This window comes from Mesocricetus auratus, unplaced genomic scaffold (assembly GCF_017639785.1).
Source record: "Mesocricetus auratus isolate SY011 unplaced genomic scaffold, BCM_Maur_2.0 Super-Scaffold_4256, whole genome shotgun sequence".
Lineage (NCBI taxonomy): Eukaryota > Metazoa > Chordata > Mammalia > Rodentia > Cricetidae > Mesocricetus > Mesocricetus auratus.
The window spans coordinates 88,724,458-88,747,249 of NW_024429182.1; the positions used below are offsets into that span (position 1 = coordinate 88,724,458).

General features: G+C 36.1%; 1 protein-coding gene across 4 annotated transcripts in view; it reads left to right on the forward strand.

Annotated features, from left to right (window-relative positions):
• Sbf2 (SET binding factor 2) overlaps positions 1–22,792 on the forward strand; it is a 360,275-nt gene that overhangs the window by 181,964 nt on the left and 155,519 nt on the right. For all 4 annotated transcript variants that reach the window (XM_040756376.1, XM_040756381.1, XM_040756385.1 and 1 more), the window contains exons 7-13: positions 3,956–4,088; positions 6,239–6,347; positions 9,100–9,213; positions 17,201–17,278; positions 18,375–18,488; positions 18,873–19,001; positions 20,761–20,859. In XM_040756376.1, the coding sequence (XP_040612310.1) occupies positions 3,956–4,088; positions 6,239–6,347; positions 9,100–9,213; positions 17,201–17,278; positions 18,375–18,488; positions 18,873–19,001; positions 20,761–20,859 (776 nt within the window). The remainder of the gene's footprint in view (positions 1–3,955; positions 4,089–6,238; positions 6,348–9,099; positions 9,214–17,200; positions 17,279–18,374; positions 18,489–18,872; positions 19,002–20,760; positions 20,860–22,792) is intronic.

The window sequence follows — 22,792 nt, forward strand, 5'->3', positions numbered from 1 at the left end:
AACTTACAGTAAAGAAAGGAGATAGAGGAAGGATTCTTGACATTTACTGCTTGGTCTTATTGTAATGAGACATAAAACTTAAGGATGGAGATAGGCACATCAGGTATTCTGGCTTGTTAAAAAATTGCCTGCCTGCATATTTGAAGATAAATAGATTAACTGAAACATTGTTCTTTGCTAATTAAAATGAAAAGCTACCTTGGACTATAGTTTGTTTACTTTTTAAAGTTGATTTCATTCTTAGAGATTTATTTATACAAGGAAAATGATAGTCCTTATCCATAAAATATTTGTACGTGAATGTCCATAGTCACTTTATGATAGTAAGACTGCTTTATGAAAACAGTCTTAATGTTCACTAAAGATAATAAGAAAGTCATAATAGAAATACATTAAATTCTGTGGTCTACTAAGAGAGACATACATGGTCCCCTGAGGAAGGGGAAAGGGACAAGATCTCCTGAGCTAATTGGGAGCGTGGGGTAAGGGAAAGTGAGTTAGGAGAAAGAGACGTGGAGAAGAGGAGGGCAGAGGAGGACAGGAGGGAGCAGGAAGATCGAGGCAGGGGAAGATTAGAGGAGAGCAAGAAAAGAGATAGCATAATAGAGGGAGCCATAATAGGTTTAAAGAGAAATCTGGCACTAGAGAAATATCCAGAAATCTATAAGGTTGACCCCAACTAACAATCTAAGCAATAGTCAAGAGGCTACTTAAATGCCCTTCTCCAATAATGAGATTGATGACTGACTACCTTATATGCCATCCTAGAGCCTTCATCCAGTAGCTGATAGAAGCAGAAGCAGATACCCACAGCTGAACACTGAGCTGAACTCTGGAATCCAGTTGCAGAGTAGGAAGAGTGATGAGCAAATGGGTCAAAACCAGGCTGGAGAAACCCACAGAAAAAGCTGACTGAACAATGGGGGGGGGTCATAGACCCCAGACTGATAGCTGGGAAACCAGCATAGGATTGTTCCAGACCCCCTGTCAGTTTGTTAGTCTGGTTAATCTATGGGGCCTCTGGTATTGGGTCAATATTTATCCATAGTAAACGAATGGACTTTGGGAGCCCACTCCACATAGAGTGATACTCTAGACACACAGGGGAGGGTCTAGGCCTTACTCCAAATGATATGACAGACTCTGAAGATCCCCCATGGAAGGTCTCACCCTCCCTGGGGAACAGAAAGGGGATGAGCTGGGGGCAGGTAGGGGACAGGGGAGGAGAGGAGGGAGAAGGAACTGAGATTGACATGTAAAACAAGCTTATTTCTAATTTAGATAAAAAAAAAAGCTGTGGTCTATCCATGTGATGACTTATACAATATAAAAGAATGAATTATTGATATGTCCAACATAAATTAACTAAAAAATAATTGTGCTGATGAAAACCATCACATGAAAAGAATGCATAGTTTATGATTCAGGTCATTTATGTATTTATTTATTTATTGGTTTTTGAGACAGGGTTTCTCTGTATTGTTTTGGAGGCTCTCCTGGAACTCGCTCTGTAGACCAGGCTGGCCTCGAACTCACAGAGCTCCGCCTGCCTCTGCCTCCCGAATGCTGGGATTAAAGGCGTGCGCCACCAACGCCCAGCCATGATTCAGTTTCTTAAATTGCAGTCTAATCTATGATGACAAAAATAGTCTCTGACTACATTGTAGGTGGGAAGAGAAAGACAACAAAGCATCACAAAGAAACCTCTTGTGGTGATGAATTTTTTCGTGTGTGTGTATGTGTATAATACATATGTGTGTACATAAATATATTGAATTCTTTTTAATTCATTTTTAAAACATTCTTTTTTATATTATGTATTAATCCCAGTTCCCCTTATCCCCCCTCTTCTTGCCCACCCTCAGTGAGGGTGAGGCCTCCCATGGGGAGTCAACAAAATCTGGTCATAGCATATTGAGGCAGGACCAAGGCCCTTCTCCCTATATCTAGGCTGAGCAAGGTATCCCTCCATAGGGAATGGGCTCCAAATAGCCACTTCATACACTAGAGATAAATCTTGGGCCCATTGCCAGTGGCTCCACAAGCCACACAAAACTGTCATCCACATTAAGAGGTCCTATGCAGGTTCCCCAGCTGTCAGTCTGGAGTCCCACTATATTGGGTCAGTTGTTTCTGTGGCTTTCTCCATTATGGTCATATTAACACTCCTCACTCTCTTCAACTGGATTCCCGGAGCTCAGCCCAGTGCTTAGCTGTGGATCTCTGCATCTGCTTCCATCAGTTACTGGGTGAAGGTTCTATGATAACAATCAAGATAGTCATTAATACACAAGTATCAAATAGCCACCCAGCTCCCAAATAAATACACAGAATTCTAATCTCACTTATATATGTCCAGCCTTAGCGTGGCTTGCTTCTAGCTAGCTTTCCTAACTTAAGTTATCCTCTTTCCTTTTTTTTTTTCTATTTTGTTTTTTGAGACAAGGTTTCTCTGTGTAACAATCCTGATATCCTGTTTCTCTTTAACTACATCTTGCCTCTAGACTTGTTACCTCTCTTTATTCTATATATCTTGCTTTCCTTCTTACTCTGTGGCTGAGTGGCTGGCCCCTGATGTCCTCCTCTCCTTCTTTGCTTACTCTTCCTCCTTTTTGCCCCTAGATTTCTCCTATTTATTCTCTCTGCATGCTAGACTCCCCTATTTAGCTCTCCTCTCTAGCTATTTGTGTTTCAACTCTTTATTAGACCAATCAGGTGTTTTAGGCAGACAAAGTAGCTTTACAGAGTTAAACAAATGCAACACAGAAGAATGCAAACATGTATGCATCATTAAACAAATATTCTACAGCCTAAATGAATATAACACATTTTAAACTAATATTCCACAACAACCGACTCTCAAGAGAAAAGATAGAAAACCATGTGTGTAAGTTAGCATTTGGTTAGTGTGACAAAATATATTCAGCCACAACAACTTGAGAAAGGTTTTTTTTTAAAGAGATTTCACTTCTTGGTTGGCTGGCTCCATTGCTATGATCCTGAGGTAAGGCAAAAGGAAAAAGTAGTGGACCAAAGATTAGCTGCTCACCTCATATAGTTATGTGTCAAGAATAGCAAGACTATATTCCGAGAAATGGATTATTGGGCAGACATCCTCAAACGTATGTCCTTCCACATCTTAGATAATATAACCTGCTACATATCTAGCCTATACAGTGAAAACAGACAGCTATCATAGCCTGTTAAGCTGAGGGCCATTTGTGAAAAATAACATTATATTGAATCAAGCGCAGGAGAAAATGATACAGTTAAGAATCACAGATGTAATATATAACACATATGTAAGTAAATATAAAATGGTTACTGCTAGCACAACACAATATAGAGTTTTCTTTGTAAGTAGAAGGAATACAGAATACAAACTACACTGGAGTATAGTAAGTACATAAGCCAATTATATAGCCATTGATTACATTATTCATTGTACCTAATTGTTCTATGCTTTCATATGACTAGCAATAGTTTTATTATGCCTGCATTATTACAAATATGAAATGCATTGTACAATGGTATTAGGACAACAACATTGTCCTTAGATGATAGGAATTTGTCACCTCTATTATGACCTTATCAGACCCCTATTGTGATCATTGGTGACTGAAGTGTCATATTGAAGCACAACTGTTTTAACATTAGACAAAGGAGAACAAAAGCCAATGCCAGCACCTTTAATGGGAATCTTGGAGATGAATTAAGAAGGTAGTAAATATCCAAACAACTCACATGATCAGTGAGTATAGCATCACAATGGTGTAAAGAATAGATATCCAGAAAGACAGTTGTCTATAGGTTATGTAGGCTAAGTTAATCAATTATTTTCCTTTGGAGATTTCCAGAATATTCCTTGAGTTTCTTTGTCATAGATAATCTGTGATTGGTGGCAATACAGTACAGTTTGTTGTGTCAAGTAAGCCTTTGTTCTTGTGTTTTTCAGGAATTCAAAATGTCCTCAACCTCTTTTGTGCAGTCCTTACAGAAAATAAGGTTCTCTTCCATTCCGCAAGTTTCCAGAGACTTAGTGATGCCTGTAGAGCCCTGGAATCTTTAATGTTTCCTCTTAAATACAGGTGAAGTTTTTACTTGGTAATTTTATTTATTCCCACCATATGCATTACTTGTTGATAAATCAAAATGTCATGACCCAATTTCTTTGAACCATGGAGGTTTGTTACATGGAGTTAGAGAGTTATGATTCTAATAAAATTTAGTCTGAAATTTGGGGCTTTTCCAAGTTGTATATGATTGAGAGCTAATTAGTTTAATGAAAAATATTTAACTTGCTTTGAATAGTATTGTCAGCAATACTTAATTATCTTTCAGTACTGATAAAAATCTTTGATTAGTGCTATTTGATACTAGTGTATAAGTTTTTAGGAGCTGTTGGAATTCTGTTAATGAAGAGTCCTTATCTGTTTTAGATACCTCTTAAATTATCTGTATGTAAATGATGTGATGTTACTTCACAATAGCATAGAGAATAGATTATTAGTCAGGAGACATATGTGGCTATACATTGGTCATTGCCCAACGTAGATTATACAGCTTCATTATAAATTTCCCACTTACTTTTAAGGGGTATATTAAATATTTTCCATAATAAAAATTATAAAACAAATTTTAAAAATTGGAACTGTGGTGGCGGGCAGAATATTTTACTCTGGTTTAATTTTCTAATCATAATATCCCAGAAACTTAAGTTCATGAACACTAGATAAAATTTTAGATCGCCTCTGTAATTTTCATAAAATTTTTAAAAATGTATTTATTGAATGTGAGCATCAAGCACAGTGTAATTTAGACAAGTCCCTACATTGCCTTGAGAATGGAGGTCCTGTCAATGCTCCCCTCAACATCAGGAATGAAAAGTACTTTAAAACAGCATGCATTTTAGGAGGAAGAAGGAGGACACTTACTGGGTTCCGTTTACTTTGTGTTTTGTTATCTGTGATTCTATTTCTTCTTCTCCTTCTCCTTCTCCTCGTTCTTCTCCTCCTCCTCCTCCTCCTCTCCTCCTCCTCCTCTTCGTCTTCGTCTTCGTCTTCTTCTTCTTCTTCTTCTTCTTCTTCTTCTTCTTCTTCTTCTTCTTCTTCTTCTTCTTCTTCTTCTTCTTCTTCTTCTTCTTCTTCGTGTGTGTGTGTGTGTGTGTGTACATGCACATGCATGCATTGTGATCCTATCTCAAACATTGAAATTTTGAAAATTATTCCATTCAGAACTTTGTGTTAACAATTATGCTAATAAAATTGATTTATTTTAAGTACTTCAGTGTTTTAAGAAAATGTATTAGTTCTTTGAGAGTTTCATTCATATTTGACTATATCCCCACCCCTTACCACTTCCCAGATCCACTCTCCTTCTCTACCCACCCAATTTTTATCATTAAATATAAAGAAATAAAACTTTCAAGACCAATTTGTGCTGTCCAAATAATCTTGGATGTGTGGACTTCCCAGGTATAGTTACAGAGAAAACCACTTCTCCCTTTCCTAGCAGCTAACAATGTTAATAGTTTCACAGCTAGAGGTAGGATCGAATGCCTGGTTCCCATCTCCATGCTGGATTTGGCCTGGCTTGGGCTTTGTATAAATTTTGTACATGCTGTCACAACTACTGTGAATTCTTATGCAGACCTAGCCCTGATTGGCCTAGAACTTAGTATATAGACCAAGTCAGCCACATACCTCTTCCTTCCAAATATGAGGCTTAAATGCTGGCACCACCACACCAGGTCTACTTGATAACTTCTAAATATAAATAAGTTTAAAATCAGACCAAAAAAAACCCCCCAAAAACAAAAGAACACAGAGTTGGCAGGTAAGGAGTTGGGGTAGATCTGAAAGGAGTAGTGGTGACTTTGATAAAAATACATTGTATGAAGTTCAAAGAATTAATAAAAATTAAAATAAAACAATGTTACTTTTTATTTAAAATAAATAAATCATATTTATTTTACTAAATATATTAAATATTATAAAATAATAAAATTTATTTATTAAAATAGTAATTAAAAATTTAAAAGAAGACACAAAGCTGGGGCGGCATAGGGTGGTAGGGGTTTATATGGGAGAGGAGTCAGTGACTATGATCAAAATACATGGTGTGAAATTCTCAAATAATTAATAAATACATGTTTACTGTTCGGACTGCATAGAAATAAAGGGAAATGTGTTCACATTTAGGGAAAATAACATAAATAAAATATTTTTATTATTTTCAGTTATCCTTATATTCCCATTCTTCCGGCTCAGCTATTGGAAGTCTTGAGTTCTCCAACTCCTTTTATTATTGGAGTACACTCCATCTTTAAAACTGATGTTCATGAGCTTGTAAGTATCCAGTTCTAAAATGTCCCGATTTTGAGTCTTTTGTATTTGAGTATTACAAGATTTTCCGTCATTCTTGTTTTCAGATATGGTGCTTTTCCCATACAAAAGATAGACTAGAAGGAAAGCAATATCAAGAAATCTAAATATATTTAATTTTTCAAGTATGAGAGTTTTGAATAATTTTTTTATTCATTCATATATTTATTTATGTATAAGATGGCTTTAGACAGGGGAGATGGCTGAGGGTGAAAATACTTGACCTGAGTTCATTGCAGTGGTGTTTGGGATTCCAGCACTCATAGCAGAGCTAGGAAAGTCACCTGGAAGACTCTAGGTCAGCTATCCTGATGTGAGCAATGCAGCAGAAATAAGAGAAACTCTGCCTCAAACAAGGAGGAAGGGAAGAATCAACTCTTGGAAGTTGTCTTCTGACCTCTACACATGTACCATGGCATGTGTGTGCCCCTCTTACAAACATTGATTAATTAATCAATCAATTATTAAAAAAAAACCAACAGGGTCTTGCTGTGTGGCCTAAGCTAGCCTCTAACTCCTAAGCTTACAATAGTCTTTAACTTCAGTCTTGTGAGTAAGTGGTGGCATGTGCCACTGTGACTCACTTTAAAATAACCCTTGAGTAACAGATCCCCTTTATCTTGCCATTAGTCTTCATATGAAGAAGTCTATATTCCTGTAAATCACTGCTTCTCAGTCTTCCTAATGCTGTGATCGTTTAATACACTTCCTCATGTTGTGGTGACCCCCAACCATAAAATTATTTTTGTTGCCAGCTCGTAACTGTAATTTTGCTGTTGTTATAAATCGTAATGCAAATATCTGTGTTTTCCAATGGTCTTAGGCAACCACTGTGAAAGGGGTTGTTCACCCCCCAAAGAGGTCATAACCTACAGGTTAAGAATCACTGTTGTAGATGATAAGGATTATTAATCTATTATTTTATTCATAATTTTCTTACTAATGCTTAATTATTAGTGTTTTAAAATGAGACCTGCCAATATAGAATTCCTGAAATCTAACTTGCAAGAGTGAAATAGTTTGCAGAGAGTTTAAATTTAGTGGAATGCAAATTCAATATAAGCCCCTACCAAATTCCTAATTCGTGTGACTCAACAGAAGCTAAAGCTAGTTCAAGAATAGTGTGTTTGCTTTTGAATATAATGCCTATATTATGATTATAGCAGTGTGTATCAGAGGATATCAGAATTAGAAGTTTACAAATTGCAGTTCTTTGAGGAAATTGTCTCAAGTGATAATTTGATACTACTTAATCGCTAAAGATCAATATTTAAAGACTATCACATAGAGGAAGGAGAAGGTGGTGGTTGTTGTTTGTAGCTATAAGACATTAAAATGCCATCTGTAGATATAATGGTTACAGAAACAAATTACTGTTGGTTGTGTTTCCAGATGTGAGAGCTGCCAAGTATTGGACTGGGATTTCTAATATGAGATGAGGAGTATACTCTGAAGCATGATGACTGAAGTGTAGTAGGGAGCCTGTGTGGCACTTTTCAGAGAATATAAGAAAATTTCTTTACCAAAAGGATTTGGTGGTATGACATCTGTAATCCACAAGACTTTGTAATGCTGCTTCTGTTCTAAATGCAGCACAGAAGGAAGCTTTGGAGCTCCTCACACAGCAACTGCAGCTGGAACCATATCACAGATGTCATTGACACTGTGGAAAAAGTAGACAAGACCCCCCACTTATATACCAATCGATTCTCCTAACATTGTAATTAATATCTAGTTCTGCTTAACTTCTTTATCATCATATAAAAATGTGTAAGCTACTAAATATGTTTATTAAAAATTAGGTCCCATATAATTTGTAAATAATCTTAGTACTACTAAATAGAGATAGGGCAAACCGAATATTGCCAGTTGAAGATTTAATAATTTAATGAATAAATTAGAATGACTTATAATCACATCAAAATATTTATGTAAGTTTTTCATATTTATGTAAGTTATTTTTAAGTATCATCTTTTAAACACTACAGATGATTTTTGGGGCATTATTTTTTTCAGTTTTAGTCTTGGTTTTGAGACAGCATCTAATGTATCATAGGCTGATCACAAATCTGAACTCCTTACATAGTGGGGGTGGACTTGAACTCATCCTTCTGCCTCCCAAGTGCTGAATATAGGTGTACATCACTACTCCAAGCTGGGTTTTGCATCTAAACAGTAATTTTTTATATATAGTGCTTTGTTTATTGATTCTTATAGAAGCCAAATACAAAAGCTCAGTTAAAATGGAATTTTTATTAATACATAGCACTTCATAGAAATTCTTCAATGTGCCTGAGTAGTTTGCTGCATGGCATCATTTACCATCCAATCCTCCTTCCTTCCTGCTTTTTCTATTACAATCCCCTTAGGTAGTGTCACCATATGGATGATTAATGCTTTACTGTTATCAATTCATAGTTTCTCCCTATGGAAAGAAGAAAGATAACATAGTAGAGCCCTATAGCAGTGCTATCTGGAAGAGCCGGAGAGTACATATCACTTTTCATCCTTCAGTGACAAATGTATACTCATGTACAGTACCTAATTTCACAGGAAGTTGGGAAATGTAAAGTAATGAGGAAGTTCCAAACATAGAACACTTACTGTGATAGCCAAGAACCTCCTCCTCAATTGGTTTGAGTTATCCACTGCCAATTAATTTGTTTAACAACAAATATACTTTATGAATTATAGTTCATTTTTAAATCTTTTTCAGTTAGATGTAATCATAGCAGATTTGGATGGAGGAACTATCAAAATTCCTGAGTGCATTCACCTCTCCTCTCTCCCGGAACCACTTCTTCACCAGACTCAAGCAGCGCTGTCTTTGGTAGGCCTCTTTGTTCATGGTCATTTTTCCTGATTGAAACCTGAAACTGGGATTAAAAGACAATGTCTGTAATTATATATGTATGTGTGTATGTGTGTTTACATGTACACACACATATTATGTTGAGACATTTCTGTCACTGGCACTTGCTATGTAGACAAAGCTGACCTGCCTCAGCCTCCGGAATGTTGGAATTAAAGATATATGCTCCCATACCCTGTTATAGATGTAATTATCTTAGAGAGTCCTATGTTTGAAACAAATAAAGTCTTTTATAGCCTTTAGAGGAGAATCCTTCATTTACTAGGTGGTTATATTTGCTTTTCATTCTGTATATTTACAGTAGATACTATATACCAAATATTGTGGAAATAAGATAAAACTTTGCCTCAAAAGTCTATGATTCCTGCCCCGTGTGGTAGTGTGCACCTTTAATCCCAGCACTAAGAAGGTAGAGGCAGGCAGATCTCTTAAGTTTGTGAGGCCAGCCTGGTCTGTAGAGTGAGAGTACAGGACAGCCAGGATTACTCTGTCTTGTAAAAAAAAAAAAATCCTGTTCTCTCAAATTTTTCCTATTAGAAGTTGTTAGCTTCTGGTCCCTAACTTTATTCTTACTTACAAAACAGCCTGTCTAATCAGTGTTTGTAGTTTGTTAACATATGATTAATTGAAGCAGTAAAGGTTCAAAATTCCATGTGGTCATGGAATTTGCCAAGTAGGCTGGGTTTGCTGGCTGGCAAGCCTGAGGAATCCTCTAGTCTCCAAATCCTCAGAACTGAAATTACAATTGTAAACCACCATGCCCAGGTGTTGTTTTTTTTTTTGTTGTTGTTGTTGCTTTAATGTACATTGGTGTTTGGCCTGCATGTATGTCTATATGAGGGTGTCAGATCTTGGAATTACAGCCAGTTGTGAGCTGGCATGTGGGTTTTAGAAATTGGACCTGGATCCTATGGAAGAGCAGTCAGTGCTCTCAACCTCTGAGCATTCTCTCTAGCCCCTTAGTTTTTGTTTTGTTTTTTATTTTTTATTTTTTTGGTTTTTATGAGACAGTGTTTCTCTGTATTGTTTTGGAGGCTGTCGGTCCAGCCTGGCCTCTAACTCACAGAGATCCGCCTGCTTCTGCCTCCCGAGTGCTGGGATTAAAGGCGTGTGTCACCACCGACCAGCTGTTTTGTTTTTTAAATAAAACAAAAATAATAACTAGTGTAAAGAGAAGCCTTCCCGCCAGCCTGGTTCCAGAGCCGCATCAGTCCCAAATAAACACACAGGAGGCTATATTAATTATGAAGCTGTTGGCCTTGCTTGTTTCTTACTGGCTAGCTCTGACTTAAGTATTTATCCCATAATTGCTAATCTAAGTATTTCTCTTACTGGAGAGGTTTCCGTGCTTAGTACCCCATGGCGTTGCATCTTGACTCTCTTTGTTTCTCCTTCCCAGAGTCCTCCTGGACTCCTAGTCCCACCTATCTTGGTTCCCTATTGGCCAACAGTGCTTTATTGACAAATACACAGGACTTCCCCCATCAAACTAGGCTTCTGCAATCAAACTCAGGTTTTTGTGCTTTCAAGGCAAGCATTTGCCAAGAAAGCTGTCTCCCTAGCCCTAAAACACATTTATTTGCAGTTTTTTTAGGTGCTTATTTTTCTGACACCAGAAAAATAGAACCTTAGAAATTATACATTCCCACTGGGTAGTAGTGATACATGCCTTTAATCCTAGGATTTAGGAGGAAAAGGCACGCAGATCTCTGAATTGAAGGCCAGCCTTCTCTATTGAGGAGTTCCAAGAAATTGTACATTTCCTTTAAAGATGTTGGTAGAAGTAAGGCCTTTGTAGTTTTCTTAATATTCCAGTCTGGGCTGTTGAAATATGTTGTTTTGTTCCTTCCTTAATTAGAAGTTTAAAAGTTTACCTTTACCAGGAAAGATTTTATTCTCTGCAAACTTTTAACTTTGTATTAGTTCTTATGTCTTTTATTGTGGTTATCTATAAAAGGAAAGCATTTAGAGAAGCCTGATATTTCCTAATATAATTTGTAATCTGAAATACAAGGTGTTACAGAATAAGAAAGACTAATATAGGACTCAGTTTATAGTCTATAACTTGATGTCACTGAACAAATCATATCCCTTCAATAGGCTTATACTCTAGACTTTATAAGATGTTTTATTTCATAGAGAGATGAATAGCTGGCTTTCTCAAACTTAAGCATTACAAGGATAATTATGGATTTCTTATGGGTAGGTGAAGCCATCTCCAAAGGTATGAGGAGATATCAAAATACCAAATGCTTTAATTGTGGTAGAATAGGCCATCTGAGAAAAAATTGCAGACAAGGCATATCTATAAATAATGCTTCTTCTGGGAATAACTCAAATAGAAGGTCCCAGCCTTCTGGACTATGTAGAGGATGTGGCAAAGGCCGACTCTGGACCAATGAATATAGGTCGACAAGAGACAAACAAGGCAACACTTTAACATCTGGAAATTCCTTTGGCGGAGTGGGGGGCTCTTTGAAGGACCCCATATCAAAATTGGTCCAGTCATTCCCGAAGTCACTATGGGGGAACAATCCTCCTCAGAACAATTAGGAAATCTAGTGGCTATTGTAAAAAGTGGTACTGCTCTGTATGGTAGAATAACTTTGGAGAATGTATAAAAAAATTCAAGAAGGAAACAGAAAATGTGTATTTTGGCAGACTTAGATAAATGACCAAAGACCAAAACTAAGAGAAAAATCAATAACGTTATACTTGAAGGATTACTGTACACAGGTAAGGATGCCACCATTATCACTCCAGAATCTTGGCATCTTAGTTGGTGCCTTCAGGAGGTAGATGTTCAATTCTTAAGGATTGGAACCTTATTTCATGTAAAGCCAAGGATGAGATGGGCTGAATGTATAGGGCCAGAAGGACAAAAAGGAAGTATAAGACCATATGTTGCTAATATAGCAATAAATCTATGGGGTTGTGATCTTTTGCAGCAATTTAATACCCAAATTAGTATCAAAAATGAACCATAAACCAACTCATGTTTATGGAAAAAGTGTTATATGGCACTATATAAAACAGACATTGACCATCTAGGCTGTACAAAAACAGAATAAAACAAGTGTTGAACTCATAGAGGGACCAAAAGCCCTACCCTTAAAATGGTTAGCCAACAATCCTGTGTGGGTGGGACAATGACCTATGACTTCAGAGAAACATGTACAGAAGGACTTCCCCCCTCATCAAGACTTTTAATTCCAAAGATAGTATCATCTCAGATAATAACCACATTTCAAAAGGTGAATAATTTTAAGAAAAATATTAACTATGTAATTGGATTGATTGCATATAGATATGGCAGTTGCTAAAAAATTAGTATTTGAGTTACTGAAGAAATTAAATGTTTCTAGAATTCTTATATGTAATTATTTAGCAATTATATAAATGATTACTTAATGATTAAGTGCCAAAATTAACAAAGAAATATTTTAGTTCTTAAGACAGTTGCTTTTGTAGGAGTTCTTCTACATGATGTATGCTTCACCTGCAATGCCTCTTCCACCAAATGTGGTTAAATATATGCAGTTTATTTGTGGTAAAAACTGCATGTGTTTATTATCACAGTTCTCAGTCATAGTAGGTTATGTGCTATACTACACAGTATAGTATATCATGAATAAGAGATAAGAGCAGCTTATATTGTCCAACAAAGACCCAAAAGAAATCAGATTTAATGATTTGATAAGGGAACTTTGAAAAACACATATAGAATATGTGCTTGGTTGTTGGGGAAGTCTTGTGCATTTGTCAATAAAGCACTGCCTGGCCAATAGGGAATCTAGATAGGAGGGACTAGGAGTCCAGAAGGACTCTGGGTAGGAGAAACAAAAGAGGGCAAAATGTAACCGCCATGGGGTAGGAAGCCCGGAACTATTCTCCGGTAAGAGAAATACTTAGATTAACAATTATGGGGTAATTACTTAAGTCAGAGCTAGCAAGTAAGAAACAAGCAAGGCCAACAGCTTCATAATTAATATAGCCTCCTGTGTGTTTATTTGGGACTGATGCGGATCTAGAACCAGGCTGGCGGGAAGGCTCCTCTCAAAGAAAAAGCTTCCCTTTACAAGTGTGGAATTGTGTGGCATGTGCAAGTCAGCTAAAGATGATTCTCTGCTCTGTGTTTGAGCAGTAAAAGATGTCTCTCAATTTTCTAAGTCCATTTGGACTATATAGCCAAATTGTAATATAAATCTTCATCTGTGTCATATGAAAGTATGGCATGTAATAATAAGTCATGAGAACACTATAGTCAACAAGATTTGTCATGTCTCATCCAGTCTCAGAGCTGTTCCCTTGTAGAGGGATCAGCATATATGTCACCTGTGTTATACGTTTCTTTGGTTTCTTCCTTCATATCTGTAACCAAGATTTTCAGGAGATCTCTCCCAATCAAATCTGATCTTTATTAACTTTGAAAAACCCATACCTTTTCATTTCCTGTGAAAATAAAGGTATATCCCCTCCCCCAACACAACATATTTCCTTATGAAATTATGACATTTTTAAAATGTATAGGTTGATTTAATTTAGCAATTTTTTTTTCTACAATCCAGTGTCTCTCAGCCTCATTTGTCCTTAGCTCATCAGCATTCAAAAACCTTAAAGTCAATAAAGCAACATACAAGATCCAGGCACACTTTATTTCCCATCCTCATGTAGCTATATGAGTATTCTTTAAACACTTCACTTTATTATTTGTAAACTATTTATTTTCTATGCCTGTCTGTACCTATTTTGTTTTCTTTCTTTAGCATTCTGTAACTGTTTAGAGGTTTCTTCAGTCTGGACTTGGCTTTACTAAGTGCCACTACATTTTCTGTCCACGTGAGCCAAAGCTTAAACTGCTAGGTAGCAACTAGGCCCCCTGCTGGGCAAAACCTCAGCACTTGGTGCTAGTGACTTACTCTCCCAGCCCCCACCCTCCCACCCTGGGCCTGACTGGCCATGCTCTGAAAGCTGCTATGTCCAAGCTGTGGCAGACATTTTTATCTAGTCTCCAGCCCCAGTAGCACCCAGGCTGCTTAAGTGCTCAGCTGTATTAGAGAGGCCGCACCTCTGCATGCTGCATGCCCTGAGTCTGCTTGAGAGACCAAGGTTACCTGAAAGCCATGTCTGACTCCTTGTTCAGAAATTTTTTTTTTCTAGCTTTCTCAGGCCTTATTTGGATATATGTTGCTGGACATTGGGCACCTTCCTTTAGGCTGCCAGCTCACAAATAACAACACAGAAACTTATTATTAATTATGAAGCTTGGCCTTAGCTTAGAATTTTCCACAACCAGCTCTTTTAACTCAAATTAACCAGTTCCTATTAATCTACATTCTGCCACATGGCTCAGTTACCTCTCCTCTGTATTGTATGTCCAGCTCCTTCAGTGTCTCATTGGCATCCCTTGTGCACTACCTAGATTCATCCCAAGTTCCTCTCTCTGCCCAGAAGTCCCTCCTATTCTCCCCTGCCTAGCTATTGGCCACTCAGCTCTTTCTTAAACCAATCACAGTGACACATCTCCACAATGTAAACAAATATTCTGCTACACAAAGCTGAACTCAAATGTTAACCTTTTACTTTAGCTTTTCTGGGTAGTTTCACCTTGTATTTCCCATGTTATTATTCATAGACTCATCATAGTCTACACTCTTCTGAAATGCAAAGCTCAAGAGCTTCTTTCTTCCCTGAATATTTCAACTAATTAGTTTCTCATGTTTTCTACTTTTATTTTTTCAGTGTATTTTAAAAATATTTTTCATTTTTACTGTGTGGGTATGTATTATTTGCTTGCATGTATGTCCACCATATGTGTGCAATGACTGAAGAGGCCAGAAGGTATCGAAACTGTAGTTGTAGGTGGTTGTAAGCCATGATGTAGGTACTTGGAACCAAACCCAGATCTTTTTGAAGAGCAGCAAGTGTCTTAATCACTGAGCTATTTCTCCACCCTTCCCTTTAAACATTCCTGAATTTATTTTTGTTAGCATACAAAATAGGTTTTCAATTATGAAACTTTCATACATTCCAATTAGTAAAACTGCATAATATATTTTCTTTATTTATTCATTGATAGGCATCTGGACTGGGTCCTTATCTTGGTTATTTTGACTAGTGAAGACAGAGTTTCTGTTCTGCCTGGTCCTGCAGACATTATTCCCAAATAAACACACTGAGGCTTATATTAATTATAAACTCTTTCGCCGATGGCTTCTTATTAGCTAGCTCTCTCTTAATTATTAACCCATTTTTATTACTCTGTTTAGACTAGTGCTGCTGCAGTAAACATGGGTATGCTTATTTCAGTGATTTGCTGATTAGTTTCTTTTAGGTGAATACTCCATGAGTGGTATAGATATGTCAAGTGATGGGGTTTGGTTTGGTTTTGTTGTTTCACTTTTCTGATGACCTTTCAAACTGATTTACATAGAGGTTGCATCAGTTTACACTCTTCTCAGTGGTATTTGAAGTTCTGCCTTACCACGGCTTTGCTACCATTTGTTGTCATTTGTTGTCTTGATGATAGTTATTCTGACTTTGCAGGAGATGGCATCTCAGTATAGTTTTAATTTTTGTTTCTCTGATTGCTAAAGATGTTGCCCATTCTTTTTCAAATATTTATTACCCATTTGAATTTTTCTTATGCAAACTAAATTATTGACCCATTTATTGATTAGATGGTTTGTTTTATTGGCTTTTAACACTTGAGTTTTTTGTTATTTTTTTTTTTTTGGTTTTACGAGACAGGGTTTCTCTGTTTTGGAGGCTGTCGGTCCAGCCTGGCCTCGAACTCACAGAAATCCACCTGCCTCTGCCTCCCGAGTGCTGGGATTAAAGGCATGTGCCACCAACGCCCGGCAACACTTGAGTTTTTTATATATTCGAGATATGACTTCCTGATCCACTAATGTAGTTGGCAAAGGTTTTCTCTAATTCTGTGGGCTGCCTCTTCTCTCTTCTCATGATTTCATTTCATGTAGTACCATTATTGGTTCTCCTGAGACATTGGAGCCTTCTTCAGAAGATCTTTATACCTGTGAATAGATCTTGAAATATTTTTCATGTTTTCTTCTAAAAGTTGCAAATTTTCAGCCTTATATTATGATTTTTTAGTTCATTTTGAGTTTTTTTTTTACAGGATAAGACAGAGAGGTCTAGTATCATTCCTTGACATGTGTGTGTCATTTTCCTATCACCATATGTTAAAGAAGTTGCTTTTTCTGTAATACATGTTGTTAACACTTATGTCAAAAATCATATGTTTGTAGCTGTGTGGTGTTATTTATGGGCTCTCTATTCTATCTCATCTGTTTAGTTTTTATACTGCAAGATGTAAAATAAACCTCCTTCAAGAAGTAGCCACACAGATATGTAGCACTGCTCCTAACTGCTCACGTCCCAGTAGTGGCTTATAATTTGGTATATGCCCTTTGAGAACTGTGGATACTCAGATGTATGTTTATCTGTGTGTGCATTTATTTATTATTTTCAAATAAGTGAGACAGTGCTATATAAATTTTCATTTTTGTAGTGTTTGTTTTATTCCTTGTGTATGGGTATTTTGTCTTCATGCCACATGTGTACGTATCAGAAGAATCTCTCAAAGTCCCTGGAACTCCTGGAACTGGAGTTACAGGTGATTATGAGCCATAATGTGGTTGCTGGGAATTGTACCTTTGTCATCTGTAAAAACAGAAAGTTCTCTTAACCCCTGAGCCATCTCTCCAGCCCCTAGGAGGTCTTTTTTTTTCCAGTCTAATGTTTTGTGTTAGAGATCTTTCCACAACAGTATATGCAAAGTTGTATCAATTAATTGATTTTTATCACATGGTGGGAATATAATCTCACTCATATACTGATAGCTCACTTAATGTCTCAAAGAAACTAAAGAGTAAGTTTTATTAATCTTAGATGTCTTATATAATAAACTTGTTTTCTTTAGATTTTGCACCCTGATTTAGAAGTAGCAGATCATGCTTTCCCTCCTCCACGAACAGCTTTATCCCACTCAAAAATGCTGGTAAGAAATTTACTATTCAAATTTGATACTTTAAAAGAGTGCTGTCCTTTTATTTTTAGGTTTGCCGAAGTAGCTTAGTTAGAAGTACCTCAAAGAGAAATTAGAATTCTTCTGTCCTCAGGAAGATGTTACAGGGCAAAGTACTGGCCAGGAGAGGGGATTTGACTTTTTTTTAAGGAGGTAAAGTAAAGACAACAAAGAAATCAATGCCTCAGCTATAGCCTGGAAAACTTCTATTCTGTAGTGCTATGTATCAAACCAAGTACCTTGCTTGTGCTGTGCATCTACTGTATCACTAAGCTACATCTGTAATGTGAGGAATATTTAGAAAAATGAAACAATGAATGTTGACTATAGGAAAGAATCAGGTTTGAGGAGTAAGTGTGCCAAAATGTATTTGGATTAGCAGTCATAAAAGAATGGAAAAATAGCAGATACTTTTTTTTATTTTGCCCAGTTCATGTCTTAGAGGTGAATGTGTGACCAGTAGGAGACTTTGCAGAGCTGTCCTTTGAAAAATGATGTAAGCATTGTTGAGCTTAATTTCCTAATCCGTTAAATAAGGTATTGACTGAATAAATATGGAATTTTCTTTAATGGTTTTAAAACTGTTTCTATTAAAACCTGGATTGGCAAGACTTACTTTTTTAAATTATATTTCATTAGAATAAGAATAAATTTTATAATTTGGATAAATGTTGGAAGAATTTCATAAGCTTTTAAAATATAATCTTTTGAGAGTTTTTCCCTTTTATATTTGTAACTATAATTTTTGCATATAGAAAAATCAAAGGTCTTGCCATATATTCCTTTCTCTGACACAGTAAAAGAGGAAACTGTGCTACTTATTTTTCCTCTGGAAGAAAACTGTATGCACTAGAATCAAATTTTATTTGGTTCAGTAGAAAGAAGGAACCATTTCACCCAAGAATGGGTAGACTCTCATGTTTCTGTGTCTGCTGCTTGGAGAGACAATATTGGAAGCACAGCACACTTGCTCACTCAAACTTTCTTACTTCTCTCTGTTTTACTTAATTTGTTGTTGTTGTTTGTTTTTTAAATTAAACTACCTGTGTGTTCCTTTTTACATTTCCAGGATAAAGAAGTACGAGCAGTTTTCCTTAGGTTATTTGCACAACTGTTCCAAGGATATAGGTCATGCCTCCAGCTTATACGGATCCATGCTGAACCTGTGATCCACTTTCACAAAGTAAGACACAGTGCCAGGTTGTCTGTCAAGTGGACTCACTTAAAAGAACCGCTCTCTTAGCCATGTGTATTGAATTAATTTTTTGAATGTGATTAAAGTCACTGTGTTATGTGACACATAGAGTTGGTATAATATTTTCCTTCAGAATATGTAAACTTAAAACTGATATTTCTCTTGCTAAAGTTGAATATTAATACTTGGTTTTTCTCCTCCTTTTAGACAGATTAATTTTAATTTTTTCCAATACATGTAGTATTTCAGGTATTAGAAAAAAAACCTTTGAGAGAAATATGTTTCATGATAAGCAATTTTCAATCCATTTTTATTTTAACTATTTATTCATCTCCCAGTGATAAATTATCATTTCACATTTTTTCTTTACAGACAGCTTTCTTGGGGCAGCGTGGTTTGGTTGAGAACGATTTCCTCACTAAAGTGCTCAATGGAATGGCATTTGCAGGTTTTGTTTCAGAAAGAGGACCCCCATATAGAGCCTGTGATCTCTTTGATGAGGTATAGTTCTTATCAATGACTAATATTTAAAATAAAAACCATCGATTTGACATTTACTTATTCATAAACATTATAAATTAAACATTAAGTAATCTAAATATTATGTGTATCAAATCTTCATATTTATAATGTGAATTGAAAAATTATAGAATGTTTCAGAACTACATAAAGATTCTGAATAACTAAGATTGAATAGCTTCTTAAATCTTTTTGAAAATTGGACAGTGTTTGTATAAATAGAACTCATTTTTGAAATACAGTTGTTCAGTAGTTCTCAGTCTACAGATGGGTTTAACTTGATACACAGATACATGACTCTAATTTGCAGTTATGTTTAGCCCCAATGTCATAGAGCCATAATTTAAATTTATAGCATTCCTACTAATCAGTAAGTATCATTTTCTAGCTACCTTAGTAGAACTATTTGGGACCAATACATAGTCTCTATCTTTCCAAGAATTTGGCCACATGGAAAGGGAGAAATAGGATAAATGGATAAGATAGTATTTTGCATTTATTGCTCTTTCTCTTTTATAAAAATAAATTATACATTTCCTTTTGTCATTTTATTCCATTTTCACAGAAGTCTGTTATGGGCACAGGAAAGTGAATTATCATTTGTATTTCAGTTTCTGAAACATCACTGTATTGGAACCAATAGATTTTAAAGTTCCTGATTTCCATCAAAGAAAGTCACTCCTGCAACCCAAAATAAAGAAGGCTCTGTTACCCTTTACCACTGGTGGCTTATCTTGTGAAAAGAAAGTAGGAATGAAGTTTTTTGGTTTTTGTTTTGGTTTTTTTGAGATGGGTCTTTTATTTTTTGTAAAGATAGTTAAGTACTCACAGGTAAGGAAAGGAAATCAGAGCTCGTTGTGGATGAAGACCTATACTTATAATGAGCACTGCAGCTGTAACGCATAGTACCCTGACTTGCACAGTTGTTTGTAGGCACTTGCTGAGCCTCGGTTCCCTGTTAATAACAGTTAATGTGACTAGCCTTTGATCAAACCAACATTTATATCAACCTTTAGGTTCCCAGTTAAATATCCAATGGCTGATGGCTTCTATAGCTTAACTAAGATGCTTGCCAAAGTCCTTTTCTAACTGGTCTCTGAAAGTTTATTAATAGCAATATTAGTCTATGTGCAATCTTTGCTTTCCTGGAAGGAAGGAACTCTAGTTCCTTTCCCTTCTCACCTGTTTACTTTCCTACATTTCTTTTCATGTCAATCCTCTAAGGAAATATATACTCCCACACAATTGTCTTAACAAACTTGTTAATAGGAGATGCACTCTGTGTATATCATTTGAGAACTAAACAGAGTCTAAATGGCACCAACTTCACTTAAAGATGAGGAATCTGAACCCAGGTCATACTGTCCATAAAGTCCAGTCAGCAGCATGAATTATTTGTTCATATTTGTAAGTTAGAGAAGTATTTGGAGTCTTTCTGACTTACTGAATTTTTCTAAGTAAGTGAGTTATCATGAGTGAGGCCTAGAGAGTGAAAGGCTTCTCTGCACTCATGAATGACTGTTCCCCAGGAGTCACTGAGTAGAAACTACCTGACAAGTCATGGATTTGATGAGCCTTTGTCATCCTGGGATAGAGGTGAAACCCAGTACAAATCTAAAGTAATTTACTTTTAAATGACATGTATTTTTAGATGGCTTCTAGTTTGCATATTGTATGAAATCCAGTTTCTAAATTCAGTATATTTGGGTACTGATTATTGCCATCTGATTCTTTTTCCAAGTTGGTAGCTTTTGAAGTAGAGAGAATTAAAGTTGAAGAAAATAACCCACTGAAGATGATAAAGCACATCAGAGAACTTGCTGAGCAACTGTTCAAAAATGTAAGTGTATTTAGTTAACTTATAAAATATTAATAAAATGTTTCATTTTCAGAACTGAGTGATAGTTAATGCTCTGGATAATCAATCCCAAGGTGTCACACTTGGTCCTGTGTGTCAAAGAGTATCACATTTTCATATCAGTTACATAAAATGTCTTGACCACACTTTTTCCCATTAATCTTCGCCTTCATTGTAAGTTTTCTTCTGAGTCTCATTCTTATTTAATATAGAAAGTTTAACACACTGGAGCTCAGAAGAACCTTAGATATCACTGAGGGATGTGCTCTGTGTCAGCATAGTGCAGTGTTGTCATCTAAGAGGGATGTGCTCTGTGTCAGCATAGTGCAGTGTTGTCATCTAAGTGCCTTTCCTTTGAATTATTGAGGTAATAAACTAAACTGGAAGAAAGAATGAAAACTGTCCTGTGGCCACAGAAACTCAGAGGTGAAAATGCTCCCTGGAGAGAGGAATTTTGTAAGTTAGCAGATGAGGATGTGGTGAACTAACCACCTGAGTTCTTAGGCTGCCAGTGAGAGTCCATACCCATAGCATAGTGGATTTTGGCTAAATGTGTGCTGATCAATCACTCTTGCTTGTGAAGCTTTTCATTCCAATTGCTAAGAAACATAAATCAAGTGGGAAATGTGGCCCTCTGACAAAAATCAGAGGGAAGTTGTTTTTTTAAGGAATTTATAGAGAAGACAAACTTGATATTATTGTTCTGACCCCAATGTGAATTGTTTAATCTAGCTATTTGACAAAGTAAACTGTTTTGACAGTGAGTTATTAGTCACTGCTTTGTCACATTCATCTGAAATCTGGGAAGCAATAAACTAAAAACAGAAATGCTAAACTATTGTTACATATTTAATTATTTTCTTTGCTTGTGTGTGTAAGTGCATGTGCAAATATTGAGCTTATACTATACTTCTGAGCTATTCCCCCTCCTCTACTCAATTATGCTCAAGTTCTACATTTGGAATCTGACCTTCCTTTGAGAGAAATAATTCTTTTTGAAAGATTCGTATTAAAACAAATGGTCTTTCTTTTCTGAACTATACCCACCTAAGTTTTGGTACATAATTGATATTCCTGGTTATTTCTTCAATTACTAGTGATTTTTATTACAGTTTTGACAGTGTCTTTCATCTAACATAAAAAGAACAGTAACTAACACAGGCAGAAATTAGGCATTGCATGCTTGGTCCTGGCAAAGGATTATTTTCTATTTTAATTATTCAACATCGATGCTTCAGTTGACTACCATTTATAGATAATTAGTTCCTTTTATAAGAGTATATTTTGTGGACTGGAGAGATGGCTCAGAGGTTAAGAGACCTGGCTGTTCTTCCAGAAGTCCTGAGTTCAATTCCCAGAAACCATGTGATAGCTCACAACCATCTGTAATGAGATCTGCTTCCCTCTGCTGGTGTGCAGACAGAAAACTGTACACATAGTAAATAAATATTATGTTAAAAGAATATATTTTGTGTTATTAAACATTATCTCATTTCAAGTCATAAGTGATTTATCAAAAGTTTAAATAAATGACATGACATTAACCACTTTACATACCTTATCTATAATCCTGTAGCATCCATTTGAGGCAGGTTCAGTATGCCCATTTTCTTGAGAGTATAATTGGCTCAGAATCATGTAACTATTAAGTGAAAAAATTCAGACTTTAAATTTATGAACTTACTCATGTATGATTCCTAACCTCACTCTGTCAGATTTGCTCTATCTGCAATTCAAAAAATTAACAGCTGGGAAATTATCTTTAATTCCAGCACTCAGGAGGCAGAGGTAGTCAGATCTATGAGTTGGAGGTCAGCCTGGTCTACAAAATTACTTACTTACTGAACAGCCAGAGAAACTCTGTTTCAAGAAATAACAAAAAGTAACAATGTTTCCATTATACTTTTTTGATAGT